The sequence below is a fragment of the Phyllostomus discolor genome, chromosome 3 (assembly GCF_004126475.2).
Source record: "Phyllostomus discolor isolate MPI-MPIP mPhyDis1 chromosome 3, mPhyDis1.pri.v3, whole genome shotgun sequence".
Lineage (NCBI taxonomy): Eukaryota > Metazoa > Chordata > Mammalia > Chiroptera > Phyllostomidae > Phyllostomus > Phyllostomus discolor.
This window is the reverse complement of record NC_040905.2, coordinates 185770773-185795465: the sequence shown is the minus strand read 5'-3', so window position 1 is coordinate 185795465 and position 24693 is coordinate 185770773. Positions and strand designations below refer to the sequence as shown.

Sequence of the window (24693 nt, the reverse complement as noted above, 5' to 3'; positions counted from 1 at the left end):
AAGCTCTCAGCACAGTGCCTGGATCTGAGTGTAGTGGGGGTGGGGTGGTGAGGGGGGGCCGTGACCCTGGGGGAGGCCTCCTAAGGTAGCCCCTCTCTTCTGTCCAGCCACCAGGCCCCCAACACAGAGCCCAGATCACACTCCTAAGGTTGGGGCTATTTTGTACCCCTAAGGCCAGCTCAAGGGCACCCCCTTCTTCAGCAGTGGGGGCAAAGCTGAGGCACTCAGGGTACACTGCACCAGCCCTCCCGCTCTGGGGTGAAGGAGGACATTGTGAACCTTTTCCTGGAGCTTCCACGAAGGCCAGAAGAGGGGTGAGCCTGCCCCATCTCCCTGACTGCTTTACCCCAAGGCCTCTTTACTTCCTGGGGAGGGACAATATGTATTTGTTGAAAACAGTAAATGCTAGATTTGAGTATTATCAAAATCCATTTTCTTTTACAGCCTGAGTTGGGATTTGGTTCTTTCACTTCTGGGCTAATTTAAATGAGATTAAATATTCTCTCATATTCCTCCTTGAACTAAAAAATCTTGCAGGCTCATCAGCTTACTGTATGTGGGAGAAGGGAGAGGGGCCAGCCCTTTCCCTGGCCGTGAAGGAGACCCACAAGCCCCCCCTTCCTCGGAGGACACGTGCATGTCATTATCGTGAACCTGGGCCAGGAGCAGATGCAGCCCCGCAGCTGCAGCAGCTGCAGCTTGGAGGAGGCCTGAGATTCAGAGGCTGGAGGGACTTGACAGGCACAGGGACAGCCCTGACATTTGGGTGTCTTTAAAATTAACCATTTCCTGCCCCGGGAGAGTGGCCTCCTTTCTGCTGCTTCTAGGGAAGCGGGAGCATGTTCTGCCTCTCTTGTTGAGGTTTCTTTTGACCAAATATTAGGAAGTTGTAGTTTTCTAGTTCACACTCTGGAATTGCACCAGTACTAAGTAGGGGCAGGGTGCATGTGGAGAGATGAAACATTGCACGTGGGAAGGACAAGGCCAGAGGAGGATGACTTGCACACGGTCTCAGGGCAGGCAGGACTCTCTATCCCAAATCCCCTCCTGGAACCTACGATCGGCCTTCACCTAGGTTTGAACCCTTCTGGGATCCTTGTCCATGATCTCTGAATTCCTCTTCCTGCTTATTTCATGTCCGGGGGGGGCAACTTGTGACACACCTTTGAAGGCTCCAGCAGGGCCTCGTTCCATAAACATTCATGCTGTCTGGGAGCCAGGATGCCCGGCACCCCTGCGTTCCCTTATACAATTCTCTCAAAGACAGAGATTCCCTAGAGGCCCCCAGCCTCTCTGTCGGGGACATCCTGGCCACTCCTCCCTGGCTGGGACCTGATGGATCGCAAAATGAATTCTGCTTTGCCGGGATAAGCTCTATACACCTGGCCATGGAAAGACTGCCAACCACCCCCCGCCGCCCCGCAGTCTCCCTTGCTGGCCAGAATGACTTCTGGGGCCGAGTCTATGAATAGGTCCAGAAGCTAACAGGGCTGGTGGTTGCAGATCCAGAGGAGAATCCTCAGTCAATGGTTAGACAACGACCTCAGGGGAGACCACCGCAGGGCCCTTTCTTCAGGGAGCTGAGCACAGTGCGGTGGACATGCATTGATCAGATCACCACGAAGTGTGACATCATAGATAACAATAACTAACATTTTATTGAGAGTTTAGGATATATCGGGCCCTGCTTAGGAGTGTTCCCATGTATTCGTGCGTTGTATCCTCAGAATTACTGTGGATGTTGTAGGTGTTACCCCTTTTTACATGAGAGGGAAAGGAAGCACAGAGAGGCAAAGTCATCTAGCCAGTGTCACACAGCTAGGCAGAGGTGGTGTGAGGGTCCCAACGCCCTGAGTGCCAGTTTTCTCAGTTTCTAAAAGCAGACTGACAAGCTCGGTCACAGAGATTGACAGACAAATCTGGCAAACATGGGGCCGGGTTCACTGTAGGCGCCCCATGACAGTGACTGAAATGCAATGGCCCTGTGAGGGGGACAGGGACTCCCTTACCCTGCTGGAGGGCCCTCCGGCACTTGCACAGGCTTCATGAGTGACTTTGAGTGGCCAGGCTTTAAACAGATCCCAAGCCATCAGAGATCGTATGCCTGGGTGTGAAGTGCCTGGGTGTGAAGCCCCTGGGTTAAGCACTGGGCCCTCTACACAAAGAGAAATGTCCAGGCTCCCCAGCCTGGCATCTGGGCCGCCTTGGGTGGTCTAACCAGCCCCCCAGGCCCTGTGCTGCAGCCGCCAGAGGGCTCCCCCTCCTCAAACATGCCTGGGCCTTTCTCTCCCCCGTGCCTTCAAACTCCTGTCTCTGCCTCCTTGGACAGGCAGCTTTCCCAGGGGCCCCCCCACCCCCCGCTCCCTGCCACAGAGAACATGTACATCTTTCTTTATGATCACAACCCAGGTCGGTTCTGGTTCTGATCGTTTCTCATCCCAGTGGCCAGGGCAGGGCGAGCTCAGAGTTTGCTGGCTCCCCCCACCCAGCCAGAGGCTGGGTCTCGGATTTGCTTCTGTCTGGCCACCACAGTGCCTGGGAAGGAGGAAGAGATCAGACCCTGTTGAAATAGGGACATACCTCCTTCCAGAGAAAAGCCCGTGTCAGAGGGCTAACCTCTCCTGGTACAGAAATGCTACCACCTTCTCCAGAGACACAAAGTTCTGCCCTGCGCTTGTCAACACGGCTGCCTCCTACCCATGCAGAGCAGAAATCACGATCGGGCACAGTTGGTGCGACAGAGATTCTCTTTAGTGCTCGGTCTTTTTACCAGGGGAGTGACTTAGGCCCGAGACGTCATTGTTCAGCCCAGGTGCTGTCCCCTGAGCGGCCGATGCAGCGCACCGTCTACACGGACAGCAGCTGTGTGTCCCACCACACTCAGGGGCAGCTGCAGCGCAGCCTGGGCCTCCTCCCCGGGGGCGGCCATCCTGGCCCGGCCTCAGGGCAGTGCTGGAGGTCAGGGTCAGCTCTCCGAGCTCGTCAGCAGAATCTGGGTGAACTCCTGGGAGCCATGACCCAGTTTTGATTTTCTGAGTATCACCAGTCCGGGGTTGTTGATCAGGGTCTGCAGCAGGAGCCACCTTGTCCTGCACCTAGCTGAGACGCAGGAACCTAGGACAGAATCAGAGCCGGGAGAAAGGGCAGGGGCCCACTGTCTCTGTCCTTCTCAGGGGCTGTAAGGAACACTGCCCCGGAGCTGTGAGGTGTGGGGTAAAAGCGGGGGAAGGAGGCAGACCAGGTCTCCTGGGGACACGAGGGCGGTGGAGGGATGCGTCTGCCCCACAGAGCTGGGTATCTGCAGAGTTAGGAGCCATGATGAACACAGCCCAGACCGGTGCTGGCAAGACACGACTAACCGGGGGCTTCCTGGCAGAAGGCAGAGCCGAGGATTATAGAGGGGGGGGAAGGTTGGCAGTAGACAGTAGAGAGCCTCGAGGGGCCAGGAGTTGGCGGCCGGGAGAGCAGTACACACAACTGAGTGCCCTCTTGGAAGGCACCTGGCTGAAGGCTGGGGTAGGCATGGGGTCTCAAACAAATGGGGAACAGAGGACTCAGACAGGAGAACTAGAGCTCATTTGGGGGAACAAGAGAGGAGCCAGTTAGAAGGACAAGGACCCAGCGCCTCAGGGGTCCCCTAGCCAGGCTGGCAGGGTGCTTACCTTCCTGATCTCCTGGGTAGACTTCCCAGGCATGGACTGTGGAGGCAGGGAGGCAGGGGAGGGGGAACCGGGGACACCGCAGGGATCCCAGGAACCCTCAGGGTACTCGTTTCCTGGTGCCAAACCTCGGGGAAGGCTCCAACAGGAGACTTACCTGCTGACTGATTTGGGTGCCCGTATAGGACGGCCTGCTGCAGCTTCCTGTCCCTGTGGCCTGTGATCAGGACGTGGCAGAAGCTGACGAGCACGGGGTTGGTGTGGCAGTGGTCCACATAGAGCATGCCGACCCAGGCGCCGAACCCTGGAACCCAGAAGGCGGGCGAGGCCATGCAGCACACCCCGGGGCGGCCAGGGCGTGCTCTCCGTGACGCAGCTGCAGCGTCACTCTGTCAATAAACGGTGCCCGTGTGTTTGCGGAGAATCTGGAAAACTAGCTGTGAAGACCTGGCAGGGTCCTTACAGGTCACATTCTAATCCATCCATTTTCTGTAGAGCTTGTAGCTCAGAGGAGCTCCCTTGATGAACGGGTGGGTGAAGGGATGGACACGGGCCAGAAACAGAACACAAACTCTTCCTGCTCCGTAGAAATGGCTTTGATTTTGGAGTATTTCAACTGAACAGACCATTTTCGTACCTAAGTTAAGTTTCCAACTAACAGCACCAGTAATGCGGAGGTGTGTTCCTTCTCAAAACTGTCAGCGCCGTGCGTTCATAAACCACCTCCTAGCCATTTAGGTGGAATCGTGCCGCCTCTTACTGCCTGCCATCACACTGCAAGGGTCTGCCAAACAGCAGGTGCTCAACAGCCTGAGTTCCCTTCTGACTGTCGGGCTGAGTGTGTGTGTGTGTGTGTGTGTGTGTGTGTGTGTGTGTCCTACTCAGCTTTATAGCCTCCCTGAGAAGATAAGCTCTAAGCAGAGGCGAAGAGTGAACTCTAAGCCTCTGGTACACGACTTCTGGCAGCTTTTACACAGGTGCAAGCCCTGCCCTCCCTGGATGCGTGGCCATCGGGGGCTGGACACTCACCCATGTCTGCTTCCTCATAGCCATGCTGCATGATGGTCCTGTCAATGCGGGCAATCAGCCACGTGCCCAGGATGCAGCTGATGAGCAGCCTGGAAAGGCAGGCGCCCAGGCCCAGCAGCACGTTGTAGAAGAACAGAAAGTAGTTGAAGTTGTGGAATGCCTTCCTGCAGCGGAAGTGGGTGGAGGGGCCTTTCAGTATGAGAGCACGGCCAGGCAGACAGGTTCAGGGGCCCCCAGAACACTGGTCACAGTGCCGGGTGAACGTGAGTAGCGACTGTCGTGTTTGATGGGATCTGTGGGTTTTGAAATTTCCTGAGTGATAAGGAATCTCCTGTGGCCACAGCTGGTTCTGTGGTTACAACTGAGGTTGTGGCATTCCCACTATCTGTCGTAACGGGGACCTGCCCCCAGCTGGAACTGCTCCAAGGCGTCCAGATGAGATTTCCCAAATGACCGCTTGACTGCGTGGTTTCCCGCTGCCTATGGGATACAGCCCAAACTCTGCACAGCGAATTTCTGGGTCCTCTTCAAAGGGGCCTTTCTGGCATGGGCGCTCGGTGCCCACTCCCTGCCTGCACCATCTAAGGCCACTGAATTTGATTCTTACTGTTCTCCTTACATGTCCTGCCCTCCCGTGGCTTCCTGCCTTCACCTGGGCAGCGGGCAATGCCAGCCACGCCCCCACCTCAGCTCTACCTGTAGGAATCCCACTGTCTCACCGAGTTCAGCTCGAACGTCCCACCTACAGGGAGCGAACCACTCCTGCCCCTGCCTCTGCTCTGCCTCCCTGCCTCTCCTCTGTCACTCGAGTTTCTCTTGTGATCCTTTCGCATGCTCTGGCATCTCCTGCCCCTCTATGTCCGTGTCTGTCGGCTCTCGTGGACCATGAGCGTCTCACAGGCAGGTCCTGCGGGGACAGCTCTTTGTCCTTAGGGCCCCTGTTGTTTCCCCCATCAGCGCGTGGCTGAGCAAGTGCACTGGAAAGGATGGCCACAGGCCAGGTGCTGTTGTCCCAAGGTGATACTTGAACACCTTTCATTGTCAGGACACCTTGAGGTAGGCACGATTATTTATAAATGAGGAAACTGACATTCGTAGATGTTTATAAGTCACACAGGATAAGGAAGCTCATAAGGGGTGGAGCCAGGGAGTTTGTCCCAGAGCCCACTCCTCAACCATTGCCCCCCCCACCTCTGAGTGTGGAGTCAGCCCAGGCACCTGCCAGCGGTGAAGAGGAAAGAAGGAGAGACTGCTGAGGCTGAAGTCCTACATTTACCACCGCTCCTCTGCTCTCACCTGTTGTTCAGCGCCAAGGGCTTCTGCTTGTCGGCTGCACCCACCTTGGGCTGTAGGAAGAAGCTGGAGGCGATCCACACCTGCACGATCATGAGACCCAGGACGATGGACATGGTGAGGCTGAAACACACGGGGGGACCATGCTGAGGGGGCCGTGCCCACTCCTCTCAAGCCCCTCTCAAGCACCCAGTGACACAGAGGAGCGAGATGCCCATGGCCTGCGAGGCCAACAGTAGCAATGAGCCCCTGAGACAGGCCTACCAACCCTTCGCACGCCCGGTGTGCAGATGAGAAAACCCTGGCTCCCAGAGGGGAGGGAACTTTCTCAAAGCCACAAGGTCAGGTCTTCTAGCTGTAGACCAGAACACCAGGATACAGGGGCAGCAATTGGGATGAGAGGTTTAACAGCATGGGGAATGAAGAAAGGAGTGGGGTTTTAGAAGAGCTCATGAAGGCCACGCGAGAGTGGGTCGACCAGGCAGGCCTGCGCCAGACCCACGAGTGTCTCTAGGTGAGCGTGGAAGCGAGGAGCGTGGGGCAGGGAGGCCTCTGGGGAGCAACACAGCCCGGGTTTGCACCCCCTGGGTGGCAGTGTGGGGCAGTGGTTAATGGGGCCTCTGGGTGCAGACTGCCTGGCTCCCAGCCCTGCCTCTCCCCCGTCCCTGGACAAGTTGCTTTGCATCTGTGCCCCCATTTCCTCGTCTGAAAAAGAGGGAGCTAATATAAGTCTCGACCTCAAAGAGTTCTTACGGGAAAGGGCACACATTGAATTCTGAACATCAGCATTCACTTTTACCTTCCATGTGGGTAAACGGAGGCGCAGAGAAGCAACTTACCCAAGTCACACAGCTGATCTACAGCCTAAGCTCAGGTCCCCTTTCTCCTTCCACTAGACCATCTTCTCGCTTCACCTCCCCAACCCTCAGTCTCCCCAGCTACAAAACGGACTTACGTGCATCTGCCACAGACACAAATGTGAGGACCTCGCTGAACAATGAGTGGAAATATTTTGTAAATTGTAAGGTTCCTATTGTAGTAGTTGCTCTCTTAGCCCAAGTTTAGACTGGAGCTAAGAGCGTGGGTCCAGGGATTGGTGAGAGCTTAGCAGAGGGGCATTCTGAAGACCCGCTGCAAGGGCCCACTGCTCCCAGGCCCTGGGCAATGGCAGGAAGCCCACTGAGCACTTACATGCCGATGCCCAGTCCGTGGAGCACCTCCAGGCCCTGGTTGTGGATGATGGGCAACACCAGGCTGTACATGATCACCAAGCCCAACAGGCTCTGCACCACGTGGATAATGAGGTAGCCTGTGGGCCAAGGGAGCCTCGGGTCACTCAAGGCCCTTTGTGACCCAGTTACCCACGTTGCTGTCTGGAGTCCCAACCTATCCTCCTCCCAGCAAAGGTGCTGGCACTTCTGTTGATGCTGTTTCTTCTGCCGGGCGTACCCTCACTTTTCTTCCCGCTGACCTGCTCACCCTGCCGGGTGTGGTTTGAATGCCAACCCCACTAGAATGCATTCCAGCCCTGCCCTGGGTGTGGATGGTCACTTCCTCTTCTGGGTCACCAGTGCCCTTGGCATGCCCACCCTGTGGGCTCAGGACAGGTGGTGATGACAATCTGTATGAGCATGTGATTCTCCCTCCTTCCTGAAGGTCCCTCAGAGGCAGGAGCTGGGGCCGCCCCCGCCTCTCCCGCCTCTCTGCCCACCGACACCAGCACTCCGCAGGGGCCCCGGTGGCATGCGCTGAACTGAGTGGGCCTCGTGATGGCGCTTACCCCACAGAATGTAGGCTATCTGCCAGCCAGAGTACCTTGCAATGGCCACCTGCAATTCAAAAAGAAAAAGGGCCCTGGAGGGGAGAAAACCTTGGTTATCTCTGACCCACCTGTCCCACATCCCTGTCTCATTGGAGATTCACCCACCAACCCACTGTGGCAGGTGACTGTCCTCATTTTACAGCAGAGGAAACCAACCAAGGGCCACATGAGGAGAGGGACTGTCCTGGGTCACCCAGCAGCCGAGCATCCCAGAGCTGAGGACTCTGGACTGCCAGCCGGGGTGCTTCCCATCACACTGCCCCGCCCGAGGTGCCAGCGAGCAGGTGTTGGTAAGCCGCTGAGTCTCAGAGCAGAGACAGCTGTCCGCAGACTTACCACACTCCCTGATGAGGAAGGGTTACGGAACTTCAGAGGGAGAAAGTGTTTATTGCCTGCCCACAACCGCTTCATGTGCTTTCTAGAAAAAAGAGGGGAAACGAGCAATATTTGTCACCACAGCACCGCAGGCACTTGGAGCTCCGTGGACATACACGGGAAGGCCCAGGGAGGGAGAGGGTGGGCAGCGTAGCCCCGGGCATTGGTCACAGCTCATGGGATGGTTCCGATTAGCCTTAAAAATCTTAAATTTAATACATTTTATAAAAATAACATAGTTACCTAGTCTTAATGGTGACTGTGATATTTGAGACTGTGTACGTGGCTTTTATTTTTTTCATTTTGCTCTATTTTTTTCTACAGTGAATATAATTATTTATGTAATAATACTTTAAAACAGGTAAGAACAGGAAACCATTTTTAATGATATTCCCCGCCTCAGGACAACACAAAAGGAGGTAAAAAAGGGTGTGTGGCCCCTCACAATGCCAGCACCCAAGAAATCACTGCGTGTTCTCCCCCTGCTAGTCTTGGCCTGAACCTGTGTGTAAAGATTATGTTGGCGTAGTTAAGTTCACGGTCCAAATTCACACCTGGGCCCAGCTTCTTTCTCAACATTCTATCTCCAGCATTTTCCAGGCTGTTTTGTAATTTCATGACCACTGAATTGGGAAGACTTGGTATGAAAAAAAAGAGTAGAAATACCTCACTAATAGTTTATATATTTATCACACGTGGAAGTGACGGTATTTGGGTCACGTCAGGGTAACTATATTATTAAATTATTTTCACATTTTTAACAGCGTCTCCTAGAACATCGAAGGTCACCCTGCGGCTTTCACCGTGGTTTCGGTTTGCAGCACTGGAGGAGCGTGCGCAACCAGGGGCATGAACGCACACCGACACATCAGCACAGGAAGTTTCTGGAAGGATGCTCAGAAACACGAATAACCATGTTTGGCTCAGGGGCAACAATGGGGCTCTGAATGGAAGACTTGCTTTACGCTAAATATTTTTTGTACCATTTTTTTAAAAAGAGCTTGTGTGTAAGTGGGAATAGTTCTAAGGAACATGAAAACACTGGCACAGTGCTGTGCTGCCCGGCGTGGAGGGCGCCTTCGCACCCGCTGTCTCCTCTGTACCCTTGTCCTCTAAAGGAGGCAGGCAGGGATCACCACACCTGGGTGACAGGTGTGGCGGGAGGAGCCAGCTTGGACAGGGATGAGGCCCCCCCAGCACAGGGCTCTTGTCTTCCCAGTGCCCTCAGCTGCCCTCTGCCCACACCCATGCAGCCTGCTCTGCACAGCGGTCGTCCCTAGTGGTGGTCAAATGCCTCAGTGAAAATCTCCCAGCCACTTGCAGACAAGAAAGGAACAGACATCTCCCTTCATCGGACAGGGCAGGGGACAGTCTCAGTAACCAGCCCACCCACAGTATCCAGGGAGACATGTGAAGAGAGGGAGCAAGGCAGGGCAGGGATGGAGAGCTGGGGCCTCTTTGTGCCAGGAGAGTCTTTCTCTTGGGTGCCATTGGCAAGAGACTCACCCTGCGGGCAGCCAGATGGTGAGGATGCAAAAGCAGGATGTTCTGGGCAGGGGGGTAGGGGGGAGGAGATTGGCCCTGAGCTTCCGTGGGTCAGTGAGCATGGGTGAGAGACCGAGACAGAGAGACCACAAGAAGTAAAGGCAAAGGCAGAGAGACAGAGAGAGCAGAGGGCACCAGATATCTAAACTTCGACTGCTATCTGCATGCAAATGTTCCCCATGGACCTGACTGGTGTGGCTCAGTTGCTTGGGTGCCATCCTGCAAAGCAAAGGGTTGCCGGTTCAATTCCCAGTCAGGGCACATGCTTAGGTTGTGGGTTCAGGCCCTGGTCAGAACATGTATGAGAGGCAACTGATGGATGTTTCTTTTTCACATCAATGTTTCTTTCCTTCTCTTTCTCCTTCTCTTCCCCGAAAGAAGGAAGGAAGGAAGGGGGGGGAGGGGGAGGGAGTTTTTTAAAAATATCCGCTCACTGTCTTGAACAGCACTGACTGCTGTTCTTGAGACTCAGGCACCCGGTCCCCCTGATGTGCCCTCGAGCCGCATCCATCTGCTGATGGCCCAGGGCGGTGAGGCCTGGAGAGCAGGTCAGACAGACAGCAGAGAGGCCAGAGGGTAGAAGAAATGCCAGGGTCCGGGGTTGAAAGTGTGGTCAGTGGCTAATTGTGCGGGCAAGTTATTTTGTTGAGTCTCAGCTTTCTGGGCTATAAACATGGGAGCTAAGAGCACTCCTCAGGGTTGTGGTGAAAATCTACAGATCCTACACCGTGTCCAGATTAGGTAGAAGCTCAAGTCCATAATTGTGTGTGTGTGTGTGTGTGTGTGTGGTTTACTGACAATGGACGAGGCTGTCCCTGGACCCTGTGTGTGTCCTGGCTCCTGGGTGGGCCCTGCTGGCACTGTTTGGGAATTCTCAGAAAATTGTCAGATGCTTTCCTGGTGATGATGCACAGACGGCCCCCTGAGCCCTTTACCTGTAGCAAGCCAAGATGTGGAAGAGATAGCTCACGCACGTGAGGGAGGCCGGCAGGATGGTAGCCACCCAGACTCCTGAAACAGAAAAGGTGACAGGAGGGCCCTCTGAGGATGAGCCAGAAACAGTGTTTTCCGGAAGCAGAAACTCACATCAGAAGGGGCTGGGAAAAATATATTACACGTCCTTTAACACATTTCTTGTGTAAATGCAGTTTTGCTTATATGTTTCTGTTTCATTTTAGCCACACACACCCTGGAAATACTTTATTTCCTACACAATCCTCTCCTTTGGTATTAATATTTTCAATCCCGTGAGTAATGGGAAGAGAAAATTATGGCACATATACATTGCAGTAGCTTCCATCCTTATAAAACTTCACCGAACTTCTAATTGCCAATTTTGGGGGGTAGTGACCTGCCTGCAGTTAAACAGCAACTACATGCAACGATGGGTTTACCTTTGGAGACGTTCATCAGCTCCTTCACCTGCAGGACGACCGGGGCCAGGGTCCCCGTCTGGTTCATGGAGGCAATGTAGCTCTCCAACTCCCCTTCCAACACATCCAGCTTCTCTCTCACGTACACGAACACGCAGAACTCAATGACAATGAACTGGGGACACAGAGCAAACATCTCAAAGTCTCCCTTGAGTCTGGCTTTTGCCCAGTATGTGAATCACAGATGAGTCTCTCTTGGGTTTTGAGGTTAAAACTCTTTGAAGGTCAACATTTATCTGAACTAGGCTCTGGAGACAGGCTATACTGAGATGAATGGGACTGTGGCTTTTTTTGTGGCTGGGAGACGCCCCAAACTCTGTTCTTCCCCCTACAGCACACAAGATGAGGCCCCCAAGGGGTCAAGGAACTCTTTAAACATTAGTTAAATCGGAGTGAGATGCATGTCTAATGTTAAGTAAGGGGTCACCTTGGGGACAATGCCAGTCATCTCAGTCATTGTCCCACTTCTGGCACCTCAGTGACAACCAAAGGGAAGAAGGCAGCACACCCTGTACACGGGTCATGCTTGCTCATCCCCATCATCCTGCCAGCATGCTCCCCACTATCACGCCATCACTTCTAGAGTTCCCGCTGCCATTTACTTCACCAGCTGAACTTTGTTCATTTCTGAATGCGGAGCTCCAATGCCCCCGTCTTCAGGCAGCTTCTGAGTGTAGAACCATTCATGCCACTTCCAGAGCACACTCGCCTTTCTTTTGTCTCCCTTTACATGGCAGGTGCTTTCTGCCACATCTCACCTCCTTCTCTCAGACCACGGCCTCCTCCCAGGCCAAGACTCTGCTAGGTCAGCTCCCCTCTCTTCCCGGTGTCAGCATAGTGCCTGGCATCGTAGATGCCCAATAAAGACTTAGGAAACACAACTCCAAGTGAATTATCCACTGTCAAGGAGAACTCTAGTAGTCCATTAAAACCTATTCTCCCCTTCTCTGGGCAGAAGGCTAGATGACATTTCCCAGCCTCCCTTGAGTTAGTGTGGCCACATGACAATGTTTTTGCCAATGGAAAACGGCCTTTGCAAACCTCTCACGTGCATTTCTCCTGCACTTTCCCCTTCTGCTGACTGGACGTAGATGGCGAGGGTTTTCGGGGATGAAGAGGCACAGGATGGAAGGATCTGGGTAATGGAATAATACACAGAGGACTGCCGCCTCCCAAACCTGAACACCCACCCGCTCGCCACGGTTATGTGGGCAAGATGAGACGTAGTGTTAAGTCACTAAGATGTAGGGATTCATGTGGTACTTCAGCACAACCTAACTGATAGTCACTTAAAATGTAATCGTAGGATTAATTTATGTAGGTACCATCCTTGCACATTTAAAATGAGCAGGTGCCAATGTGGTCTCCCCACTTTTATTCCTCCATTTTGACCCTGCTTTCAACCCAGACAGTTTACCTTGCATAAGTTTGACCACATGAAATGTTTTGATTCTACGCTTAATAAAAAATATACTGACCATTGAAGCCTGAATTACGACAACAGTTACAATGTCTTGATGAGGAAGCAAACTTAAATAGGAGCAAAATGAAATAAGACATTTTAATTTCTGATCCTTTTTTGAAATATAGTACTGTAAGTTTATCCATTTTTATTTTGAATTCACTGCAATTATTTATCAAGCTTGATTATTCCATATTTAAATGACGTGATTTTATTTGGCTAAGTAACAAGTATAACATAACATTGTCCTTAGCTCTGCTGCAATAAATGTTTTGTAGAACTCACCAGTGAACCCATCTGGGCCTGGTGCTTTCTATTTAAAAAGTCAATATTCATTGATTTAACTTCTTTAATAGCTTTAAGCCTATTCAGATTGTCTATTCCTTCTTGTGTGAGTTGTGGCAGATTGTATCTTTCATCTAGGTTATCAAATTTGGGAGCATAGAGTTGTTCATTCTATTTCTTTATTACTCTTTTAATGCCCATGCAGTCTATAATGATGTCCCCCCTTTCATTTCTGGCATGAGTAATTTGTGTCTTCTCTCCTTTTTTCTTAGTCTGGCTAGAGGCTTTTGATTTTATGATTTCAAAGACCCTGCTTTTGATTTCATTGATTTCCTTTATTAATTCCCTGTTTTCGATTTCATAGGTTTCTGCCCTAAGTTTATTATATCTATTCTGCTGCTTACTTTGTATTTAATTTGCCCGTCTTGTTTAGTTCCTGAGGTGGGGGCTTAGAGACCGATGTGGATCTTCCTTTATTTCTAATTCATACATTCCATGCTGCACATCTCCCTCTAGGCACTGCTTTTGCTGCCTCCCACAAATCCTGTAAGTGTGTTTTCATTCTCACTTAGTTAATTTCATTTTTGTTTATTTTTAATTTCTCTTGAGGTATTTTTTATCACCCACAGTTACTTAGAGGTGTGTTGTTTAATTTCCAGTATTTTGGAATTTTCCAGTTATCTTTCTGTTATTTATTTCTAGTTTAGTTCTACTGTGGTCTAAAAGCAGACATTGCATAATTTCTATTCTTTTAAATTTGTTACAGTGCTCTCAGATATCCAACTGGGGATATCAAGGGACCAGTTTGAAGTTCAGGAGTGAGGTCTGGGTGGAGATACAAACTTGGGAATCATTGTGATATAGAAGGTGAGGACTTGAAGTCGTGAGGCTGAGTAAGAATAAAAGAAACTGGAAAAAAAGACACCAAAGACTAAGCCTCGGGACACTCCAACATGCAGAGGTCTGGGAGGAAAGAAGGGAAAGCGGTGGAGGCTGGGGAAGTGTTGTATTTTGAGATGAGAAGTAAACCAATAGTTTTTGTTGTTGTTGTCCTGGAAACGAAATAAAGAAAATGCATCAAAATAAAAATATAGTGATAAAAAAATTGTTACAATGCGTTTTATTACCCAGGATTTGATCTATCTTGGTGAAATTTCCATGTCATCTTGAGAAAAATGTGCATTCTACTCTTGTTAAGTAGCCTATGAATGCCCAAAACTCCAGTTGATTGACTGTGCCAATTACAGTTCAGATTTCCCTCCCTCGGTGCAGGGTCCCATGGGGTTTCTGCTCCACTCAGTTGTGATTCTCTGTACCCCGCTGTCTGCCTCTTCAACTCAGGGGCCATGCTCTGCCCTGTAACCTCACTTCTTTAGAGATCTGAGAGTTGATTTCTTTCAGTTTGTTTTGATTTTCATTTGTTATTAGGGTGGAATGGCTTTTTTGCAAGCTCTTTACATGTGGAATTGGCAACCAGAAGTCTCCATAAATAATCTGATTATATTTATTAGTAACATTCACCCTGTGGGTAAAAGTGTGCTTGGAGTCAAAATTGTTTGGTCAAAGAACTATACTTCTTTGACTTAGAAGGTTCAATTTTGAGCCAGATTTTTAAGAACAACCCCTCCCCTAGCCCCACCCCATTTATACAACAGAAAAGGGTTTGCTTAGGTCTACTCACCAGGTATAGGCAGATGAAAGCCAGCACCACAGTTCCGATCATCCTGCTGGGGAACTGAAAGCAGGGGTCCCACTCGTAGATCCTGGTTTGGAACCAAGACTTTTTTCCCTCTCTGTCAATGAGTAAACACCAAGACAAGATAGGCTGTGGTTGGTAAACACATGCCTGATTCTTCTGAAAAATAACGTCATCTCCTCCTCTTCCTCTTAGATTTTAGTGGAGAGAAAAAAAACTGGCTGATTCCACAGTTTTCATTCTCCCCTTATCCTTAAGAACAGAGATTCAGTTTTCTTTAGTGTGGCAATTCACCAAACTGAAAGGCTATAGTTTCCGACCTCTCTTACGGCTAAGAGTGACCCGGGCTAAATACAGGCCATTAGATGTGACCATTGGGACAGTGTGGGACTTCGGGGAGGGTGCTTAGATAGAATCAACACAGCTGGGAGGGATCTCCAAGGCCCTTCTTTCTTTCCTCTTGCCTGCCGTCCGAAACGCTGACCAAGTGGCTGGTCTAGGCTGGAGCCCCGGAATCCACCTGGGACCATGGGCAGCCTTCATGAGAGAAACCACGAAAATACTGAAGCAGAAAGACAGGTGGGTTGGTAAACTGTCGTGGAGAGTAGTCCAGGGTCAGTATGGACTGCAGCCTCCAGAATTCTTTCATGTGATAAGTCCATCTCTCTTATCTGTGCCACTACTATTTTGTGGTTTTTGCTACATGTAGCCAAGTGTAGTTCTAATGAAAGTACTAGCTTTGCCACTGCGACTTTGGATTAGACATGTGCCTTCTTGGGGGTATATTCCCTGGTGCAGAGCGACAGTGGCAGGGATAGGGTGATGACTACGATCCCTGAAGATGATGTACTTTCCTGGCCAAGAGCTATGTCCTCTTTTATCGGTAAGGGCATATGAGATTTTCTCAGAATGGACTCCTTTCCCACCAGCAGTCCTAGTGGTCAAGTGAGGCTGAACTACTTCCTCATTCCAGGGGTAGACATGGGACCCTGTCTTCACAATCACTTTACTTCAGTCCCCTAGCTGCAGTAACTGGTTTTGGAGTGGCATTTGGTCCAGTTTGATCCAACAGGACTTCAGTTCAAATCATTAGATAGGAAAACTTATCTTTCCTATGAGCTTAAACCAGGAGGGTATAAGATTAGAGATTCTGGGGTCCATCAGTGGGAGGGGTCCATCGGTAGGAGGCAGCCCATCTAACCCGAAGGCTGACCCAGGTAAGTGCAGAGCCAAGAACGGAGGAGGGACAGAGACCGAGTTCTGATGACAGTAATAAAGCCCTGGGTCCATCTGTGTTTGAAACTGACGGCCACAGGACTTTCAGATTACGTAAGACCATCCGTTTCCTTTTTCTCTCCCATCCCGTGTAAGCTGAGCTTCTGTTGTTAACACACGAGAGCCCTGACTAATCTGGAGCACTGCGGTCATCCTCGGGCCCCACGCTGTTACAGGCGCCTCAGCGCCGGCACACACACAGTAGAGACCGACCGGGACCGGGGCTTACTGCAGGGGCGGCTTCCTCAGGAGCTGCTTCACATGCTCTGCCTGGTGAATTTCCAGGAAAGACTTTTCTTCCTGTGAGAAAAGAGAGAGGGAGATGCTTTGGCTCACAAATTCTTGTTAGGGCTTTGGTCTCTCTGAGGGACTATGGCCACAGAGGGCCGGAATTTGGGCAGAACCTGCCCCTTTGGAGTCAGGCATTCCCAGGTGCCTGTCGTTTAATAAAGAGAAGGGCAGGGTCTGGCCCCGTCTACCAAGCACCCCCTATCCTCAATGCCGGAGGTCTGGCCCTCCTCCACTCTTCTGCTTACTGACGGCATGAGCCGCTGCTCTGCGAGGTCCTTCGTCTCTTTGAGATCTGGTGATTTCCCATCACACTTCAAAACATCACTTCAGGAATGAAGCACCCCAAATCCCGGTGTTTTCACTTCTCATGAACAGGAGGAGTTTCTTTTGCTCATTTTTTATTTTGCAGTACTTAATAAAACGAACTTTAATGGTGTGTTTTAAAATGTTTTCTCCAAGTGTAATGGGCTTTCCATAATAGTTATGATTTTGCCACATATGTTGAATATGGAAATTTTACACGCTATGAGATGAAATCTTAGATGTTGCAGATGTTGGGGAGAGTACGAAGGACCTGGTTAGAACCCTGACCGGTAAGTGATGCCAACAGGATGGAGGAATAGGGGCTTCCAGCCCCCAGGTCCACTCTGGTACACCAATTTTCACAGCCACGCACAGATGAGAGTCCCTTTGTGGGCACTCAGCAATGCACCTGGGAGGTTCCAGAACCCCAGTGAAAGCAAAAACTCTGTGAATAGACGCACTGAAGAGGGTAGGAAGAGCGGTTTCACCTTACCTGTGTCGCCTGTCCTCTGAGGTGACACAGCCCAGTGCACAGAGAGGCCCCTCCCTGGCCTGCAAACCCTCCCACGAGGGAAAGTGAGAGGAAGGTGCAGGGGTTTTCTATGCAATCAAAGTAAGTTGTTATGGATTGGTATGACTGTAAAATGTTTTATATAAGCCACATAGTGATGACAAAGGAAAACCTGTTTTCTATTAAATAAAAGGTAAAGAAAATAGAATCAAAGAACAATACCACTACAAAAACAAGAAATCATCACTGCACAGAGAAAGCAAGAAAGAATTAAAGAAATCATCAGAAAGTTAACAAAATGGCAATTTTAAGTCCTTACCTATCAGTATCTTTAAATGTAAATGGATTAAATTTTCTAATCAAAAGACATAGAGTAGCTGAATGGATTGAGAAAAACTACAAATACAGGCTACCAATAGGGGACTCACTTCAGCTTTAAGGACACACATGGGGAGTGAAGTGGATTGGAAAAAGGTATTTCATACAAATGGTAACCATAACAGAGCAAGGATGGCTCTACTATATGAGAAAAAAATAGACTTTCAGTCAAAAAGTGTCACAAGAGACAAGAAAATCATTATATAATGATAAAGCGGTCAATTGCTCCAGGAAATGTAACAATTGTAAATATATGTGCACTCAACACCACAGCACCTAAATATATAAAGTATTTGTTAATGAAACTGAAGGGATAAATATGCATCAACACAGTAGCAGTAGAATCTCAACACCACACTTTCAACAATGGACAGAGAGTCCAGTAAGAAAATCAGTATGGAAGCAGCAGACTTGAACAGCACTATAGATCAACTAGAACAAATAAACATATACAGAACATTCCACCCAACAATTGCAAAATATATATTCTTCTTAAGAGCACAGGGACCATTCTCCAGGATAGATCACGTGTTAGGCCACAAAACAGGTCTTAGCAAATTTAAGTATCGAGTATCTTTTCTGACCACAATGGCATAAAGCTGGAAATCAACAACAGGAAGAAAACCGGGAAATTCACAAATGTGTGGACGGCTAAACAATGCACTCCTGAGCAACCACCGAGTCAGAGAAAAAAAACAGAAGGGAAATCAAAAATTATCTTAAAACAAATGAAAACAGAAATACAACATACCAAAACTTGTGGAATGCAGCAAACGCAGTTCTAAAGAGGGCAGTTTATAGTGGTAAATGCCTATATTAACCAAAAGGAAGACCCCAAACAACCGAACTTTGTCCCTCAAGGAATTAGAAAAAGAACAGTGGTCAAGACAGAGCCCCGACCAGTGAACTGTGTGGGCTGCTGTTCTGGCTCTGCCGCAGACGAGGCACATGGCCTTGGCCAGCAGGACACACCTCTCTGGGCCCGGGTTTCCTGCTACAGAGTGGGAGGAGTAATCCTGGTGCCCGCCGCACAGGACTGCTGTGAAGACCACCCGTCAGGACACGCACGGCGCTTGCGTGGGACTCACCGTCTGCAGCTCCCAGCCCAGGTGGACTCTCAGAGACTTGACAGACATGTACAGGAATCGGCCCAGCAGGAAGGACAGGCACAGCAGTGAGGGCCAGTAGAACATGACAGCCTCGAACCTCCCCAAAAACTGCAACAGAAGCAGACCTCTGGGCACTGAGTCTAGACGGGGCAGGGCCAGGCCCCTGGGGAAGCTGTGGACAGGAGCCTGCCCGCCCCAGGCTGCTCCCTCCAAGGCCCACTCTCTCAGAGCCTGGATCCCTGCTCCCCCGGCCCCACGGCATGGGAATAAGCAGTGGACTTGGAGTCCGGCAGCCCTAGATCTGAGTCCTAGCGCCCCCATTTTCTCTTATACAAAAAGCTTTCATGGCTTTTTTATGATTTGGTATTTAAATACTTCTTTTAGATAACACAGAGAAGGGGGGACAGTGGAGGGGAGAGGAGAAAGAGAGAAAGGGAACCAAAGGGGGGAGGGAGAGAAAGACATCTTGCTTCTTTCCTGGGGTATAGGGCTAAACAGAGGAACCAGTTTGCATCAGTGCTGAGAAGGACAGCACATGGAAAAGCTGGAAGGGGTTCATCTAACCCAAGCCTCCCATTAGCAGACAGAGAAACTGAGGCTACATGAAGGAGAGGAAGTGAGCTCCGGAATCAGCCAGACCTGGCCTCAATGCCCTGGTCTCAAAGTCCCAGCTCTGCTGCTTCTTCAGAGTTACTTCATCTCTTTGGGCCTCAGTTTCCTCACCGATAAAGTAGGTTTGCTAAGAGCTTCCCCACCTTGAGGGGCTGCTGTGAGCATTAACTGAGAGAACGTCGGTCTGTGAATCAGCACCCTGATGAGCGTAAGACCCTGTACAATGGAAGTATCGTGAACGGCTCCAGCTCCCTTCTGTATGCAGGAGGAAGCTGAGGCCCACAGAGTAGCAGAAGCTTGTCCAAGGTCACAAGGAAAGTTGGCCATAGCGATAGGACAGAACACCCTAAACATAGCTCAGTGGGGACTCACCCGCCCATGGGGACACTGTGTGATGTGAAGGACGGTGACAGCAAACCTGCAGGAGAGAAGCAGGGCTTGGGGTGCTGCCAGCACAGCCCCTGGGACCACAGCCCAGATCCCACCAGCCTGGAGTAACCTCCTTGATGGGGATGGTCCCCAGGCCTCCGTGTATTTCCTACACAGACCGGGTGCCCTGCTTGTGCCTGAGTACATGCGACAAAATGCATTTGATGCCCTCGACTCAGACACAATCCCAGATACGCAACGGCAGAGCACGGAGACCCTGAGAGATCTCACCCTCCCTCCCCTATCACTCACTCAGGTGGGGAGACTGAAGGCCAGAGATGGGAAGGGATTTGTCCGGAGTCACCCCCAGAGCCAGGGCCACGACCCAGGGCTCTGGACTCGGGCTGAAGTCTTTCTGCCCGGACATGACCCTGTCTGTAAACACTGCCCCGAGGAGGGAGCCTGGAGGCTGCACTCCTGCTAAGCACACATTCCTGGTCATGTTCAAGCTTGGGTCCTACTCCCGCGGTGCCCAGGTCTCCTGCCGCGTGATTCCTGCCACCCTGTCCTCTCCTGGCCAAAAAGTCTGTCACAGGCTGAGATATTACTCCATATCCAGCACTGAATACCTTTTAATTTTTTTTCAAGCCAGCCACTTACATACTTTGAAATTGCAGCCATTCGAGTGCCAGTCACTGTCAGCCCCCTGTATGGCTCATACCCTGAGCCTGAGGCCCCTGCCCAGAGAGGAGACGTGGGCGAGGAAATGGGCCTGTCAGGACTGGAGTGCGGACCTGCCACAGGACTGTCCAGTCGGCACAGGCTCCCTGGGCCAGGTCTGGGCTGGGGTCTGATGCCAGTGCTCAGGGCACGGAGCTCAACAAAAGGGCCAGGGGGCACCTATTTGGGAGGGCAACAATGCACAGAGGAGGAGCAAATACTTGTCCCTGGGCCAGGCAGAGGCAGATAATCCCCTGGGGAAGAGCAACATGCAGACAAAGTGGCCAGAACACATGATCACGAGGGTCTGTCTTGTTTTCCAGTACATTCCCCGGCTGCTGGGGGGATGTCACAGTTGTTTGCTGAATGAATAAGCGGATGGATGGAGGAACGTAGGAGTTTTACATGACTTGCATGTGTGCCAGAGACAGGTTGGGGGCCGGGGAGACACAGTAGAGACCAGGACGGCCCTGAAGGCCCAGCCGAGACACATGCACTTTCTCCTGGGCTCTGGGGAAACCACGACAGCACAGAGAGGGAGCACCCACACGGGACCCTGCTTCCACCATCGGGACTCTCTCAGCAGTTTACAGAAATGAACTTTTCTACATCTCTGAGCATTGGGACTATTCGAACCATGAATGGCTTCTTGTGAGGCAGACAGAACGCTGGCCTGACCTTCTGGATCCTCAAGTGCACTCCCAAGGAGGGGCCACAGGGGACTGTGGAACAGTCACTCCATCTGCCCCGGGCCCAAGTTCTGAGCAAAGGTTTCTCCCAAGGGCAGCTCTCAGGTCATCTCCAGCCCTTTGTCCAGAGTTCAGCAGTGGCCAAAAGAATTGCAGGAGGGCAGGCAGGCAGAGTCCGTCTTACCAGATCAGGGAGTAGCTGAAGCCCAGGATGGAGCTGACCAGCCGGAACTCCGACGAGAGGCAGGCAAAGAAGGGGAAGTGGGACAGGCCGACTTCGATGCCTCCGACGAGCAGCACAAAGGCTGGGAGAGACAGGGCCAGAGATGCTGTGAGTGCCTCTTCTCACGGGCTCGGGCGAGTCCGGGGGAAGCCATGGGGCTTTGCGCTGGCTTGCAGTCATGGAGCTCAGGACCAAGGAGATGAGTGGACAAGCGCCAGCTCAGCACAAGAAGGAATGCAGGGATGACTTTCATTCATTCCTGCGACAGACCCTCCCTGGTACCTCTTCCGTGCCAGGCACGGGGCTGACTATGGAGACGAAGAAGACCTGCTCCCTGCCCTTGACTGTCTCACAATATAGTGTGTGGAAAAAGATGGCATAAAAGAACGAACAAGAATTACTGAGAGAAAACTGGTTGGACAGAGAGGTTTGGAAGTTGTCATTTTAAGGATGGTTGAACCTACAGATTACAGTCGCTACTCCAGGGAAAGCATGAGGCGTGGAGAATGAAGAGGCCCCAGACCAGTGGCCAGAGAAGATGTGTTCTTTGAGGGAGTACCAGCCACGGCTACGTCTCATGAGAGATTTTCAGGGTGGGTGGAGGGGAACCTGCTTGGAGCCTTTGCCCAGCTAGGTCTAAAGGATCTCTGAATTGAACTGGGAGAAAGCCCCCGCAGACAAGCTTCAATGCTGGACAAGTAACAGGAAGAACACTTGAGTTCACCAAGCTTACCCCCGCCGGTCCCAGCAAACCCCTGCCACACTGTCTCTGACAGCAAGGATTCCCACCATTAAATTCCCAACATAATGAGTCAGCCCTGGTACCTTGGGCCCACTGCGGGACCTGCAGGGGCTGGTAGCCTTCTGAGAACAAGAACATGACCCTATTGGCTGTGGCCCCAAAGGCGATTCCATAGGACCATCGGTTACTAAAAGTGCCCACGAAGTCCAGAGGTCTGTGAACAAGAGAAACAGCTCATGAGGCCAGACAGACAGTGGTTCTGAGACACCACCTACCAATCCCACCTTGAGGATGCATGACTGCGGAGTGAACTATTCATTTCAACTGACACTTTCTTAGGCCCTCTGCTGGAGCTAGGCATGGATGCAGGTACTGAAGTGAGGAGGACAAAATTCTTTCCATTGAGATGCTCCAAGTCTAAGAAAATTTGAACAAGGACACCAGTGGCCATGACAATGAGCAAAAGAGGATGAGTTTCATCTGTGAGAGACACAGGTGGTATGACTTGAGAGACCAAAACAAAGAGTATGTCCCAGCAGGTGTGGGAGAACTTGCCCCGCACCAGCCAAGGTCTGTGAGAGTTCTCTCCAACGTTCCCGGGAAGGCTTGGGTATCACTGGCTGTGCTGGTTCATGCAATCACACCTTCCTGGCTACAGCTGACTGGCCTATGGGTGACCACCTGACTTTAGATGAACCAATCAGATGTCTGGTCTTATATTTTGGATTTGTGGCCCCGAGGACATGAGCCAATCTGCTGTTGACATTCTGTTCTAGAAGGTCATGCAAGCTGGGATCAGAATCAGCGCTAGAGGCAAGCTGAGGCTTTGGGAGGTGGAGATCCTCAGTCAGGTGGCAGAGAGGAAAATGGAAAATGGTGCGTAGGGCGCCCCGGTGACACAGAGAGGCAGAAATAGAGAGACCAGTCTCCCAGATCTGCCCATCTCAAAAGCCCCAGTTCCCATAAGTCTGTCCTTGCAGTTTCTGGGAGATCTCTGTAACTTTATAAAAATATCCATCTTTTCCTTTTATGTAAAAAGCTTCACTGGGTATCTGTTTCTTCTAATCGAAAGAGATTAGTCTACAGGGGAGCAAGCAATTGCACCCGGGAAAGAGAGGACCGGCTTGCCCGAGAAGAGCCGCCAGAAGCAGCCCTCGGTGGAGACTCAGGGCGGTGTGAAGAGCGATCTCACTTTCCTAAGCTGTCTGCCTCTCTCCTCATCACCTTCAAGGGCCAGCTCAAGGAGCACCTCTCGTCTGAAGCCCCCCTGACCACCCACTCCCAGCCAGGCGTGCCTCGAGACTGCCTCGTCAGTGTCCCCTCGGCACGAAGCCCATGCCCGTGTTCCCACACCTTCCTTAGTGTCAGCACTTGTCCCATAAACCGCCACCTCCTCCGGGGTGGGGCCTAGCACAGGAGCTGGAAGAGACTAGGTGCTCACTGCACATTCACAGACACCCCCTTGTTAAGCTGAGTTGGATTCTAATAGGTCTCACCTGTGGTACTTCAGCACTCTGTAAGACTCAGTTTCCCTGTATTTAAAGCTGAGATGGAAACCCCTGCTCTGCCGAATCACAGAGCCATCCTGGACTGCAAGTGAAGAACGGCTTTATAAACTGTGGAATGCCACACACACGTGAGGGCTGATTAATGAGCGGAGACGGTGAGCCAGGACTACTCAGAAAATCAGAGGTTTTGATGGCCACGGAGTACGTGAATTGTACCATTGGCAATTTAATTCAAAGCTGTTTAACAGGGCCCTTACAAAGTTCCTACTTAACAAGTCAGGCACCAGGCCCTACGTGTCAAATGTTCAGGACAGGGTCTGAAGATCCTCTTTACCCACTGGCCTGTTTTTCTCTGTGCCCCAGCCAACATGGCTTAGACCGGGCACAATGGGAGGGGCCGGCTGCTCCAGCGGGTGAGGTTCAGAATGAGCATGTTCCTCGGTGCTGGCATCACAATCCTTCTACACTGCAGTCGGATTTCCCTCGCCCGGAAGCCCAGGTCACCTCTAGCCTTGGTCCTGACTTCCTATATGCCTCTCCCTTCTCCAGAGGCCAACGCTGAGGTCTCAGCTTGTCCGCATGCCTGAGCTTAGGTTAAGACACTGGGGGAATCAGAGCGAGTATCAACCAAACCTGAGTTAAAGTTCCTGTCACGTAGTGAGCTGTGTGGCCTTGGGCAAGTCACTTAACCTCTCTGAGCCTGTCTGCTCACCCATTACATGAGGATAACAACCTCCGCCATGCTGGGCTGGCAAGAGGGTTCATCCAAGTGAAGTAAGCAAAGCAAATGGTTCAGTGCCTGGGTCATAACTGTTGTGCAATAAATGTTAACTGCTTTATTATAATTATGAGAAATATTAATAAATATTAACAAAAATGATGAAGAGCAAGATCTAATGAATGATTAAGATCTTAAGGGAAAATGTGGTGAGGGGTGCACAGCCTCATAATGGCAGAGCTAGAAAGGCCCTGAAAGCTCCCTGGTCCAGGGGGCTTCCCTGGGGCGGGCGTACCTCACGGTGCCATCCCAACAAGAAGGCTCGCTGCCGTCAGGGGCAGGGAACTCTCCCTCTCCTGCTTCCCGAGGCAGCCACAGGCCTGATGTGGGAAGGCCTTTCCCACAGTGACCGGGGCCTCCTTGAGATGTTTTAAGCACATGTGAGCAGCCTTAGGTGCCTGGGGTGCAGTGGCTTGGACACCAACTCTGAACTCTCAGAGCTCGGTTTGGGTCGGGGCAGGGAGGGGAAGGGCTTTCCCCAGTGGGGTGGAGGCAGGGTGGGGGAGGTAACTCGGGGTTACCCTGGCCTGACAGTTGGGGTTGGCCCCAGTCACCGGGTACCACAAGCTGTAGTGGTCAGCTCTAG

General features: G+C 51.3%; 1 protein-coding gene across 3 annotated transcripts in view; it reads right to left on the bottom strand.

Annotated features, from left to right (window-relative positions):
- Positions 1–2732: 2732 nt before the first annotated feature.
- LOC114489838 (stimulated by retinoic acid gene 6 protein-like) overlaps positions 2733–24693 on the bottom strand; it is a 36736-nt gene continuing 14775 nt past the window's right edge. For all 3 annotated transcript variants that reach the window (XM_036021950.1, XM_036021949.1, XM_036021948.1), the window contains 15 exons: positions 21905–22035; positions 21041–21161; positions 19451–19496; positions 18446–18574; positions 16104–16174; positions 14585–14696; positions 11118–11271; positions 10659–10734; positions 8140–8221; positions 7762–7810; positions 7173–7290; positions 5985–6104; positions 4689–4852; positions 3817–3963; positions 2733–3114 (listed from right to left, as the gene is read on the bottom strand). In XM_036021950.1, coding sequence (XP_035877843.1) covers positions 2966–3114; positions 3817–3963; positions 4689–4852; positions 5985–6104; positions 7173–7290; positions 7762–7810; positions 8140–8221; positions 10659–10734; positions 11118–11271; positions 14585–14696; positions 16104–16174; positions 18446–18574; positions 19451–19496; positions 21041–21161; positions 21905–22035 — 1669 coding nt within the window. In that variant the 3' untranslated portion in view covers positions 2733–2965. The remainder of the gene's footprint in view (positions 3115–3816; positions 3964–4688; positions 4853–5984; positions 6105–7172; positions 7291–7761; positions 7811–8139; positions 8222–10658; positions 10735–11117; positions 11272–14584; positions 14697–16103; positions 16175–18445; positions 18575–19450; positions 19497–21040; positions 21162–21904; positions 22036–24693) is intronic.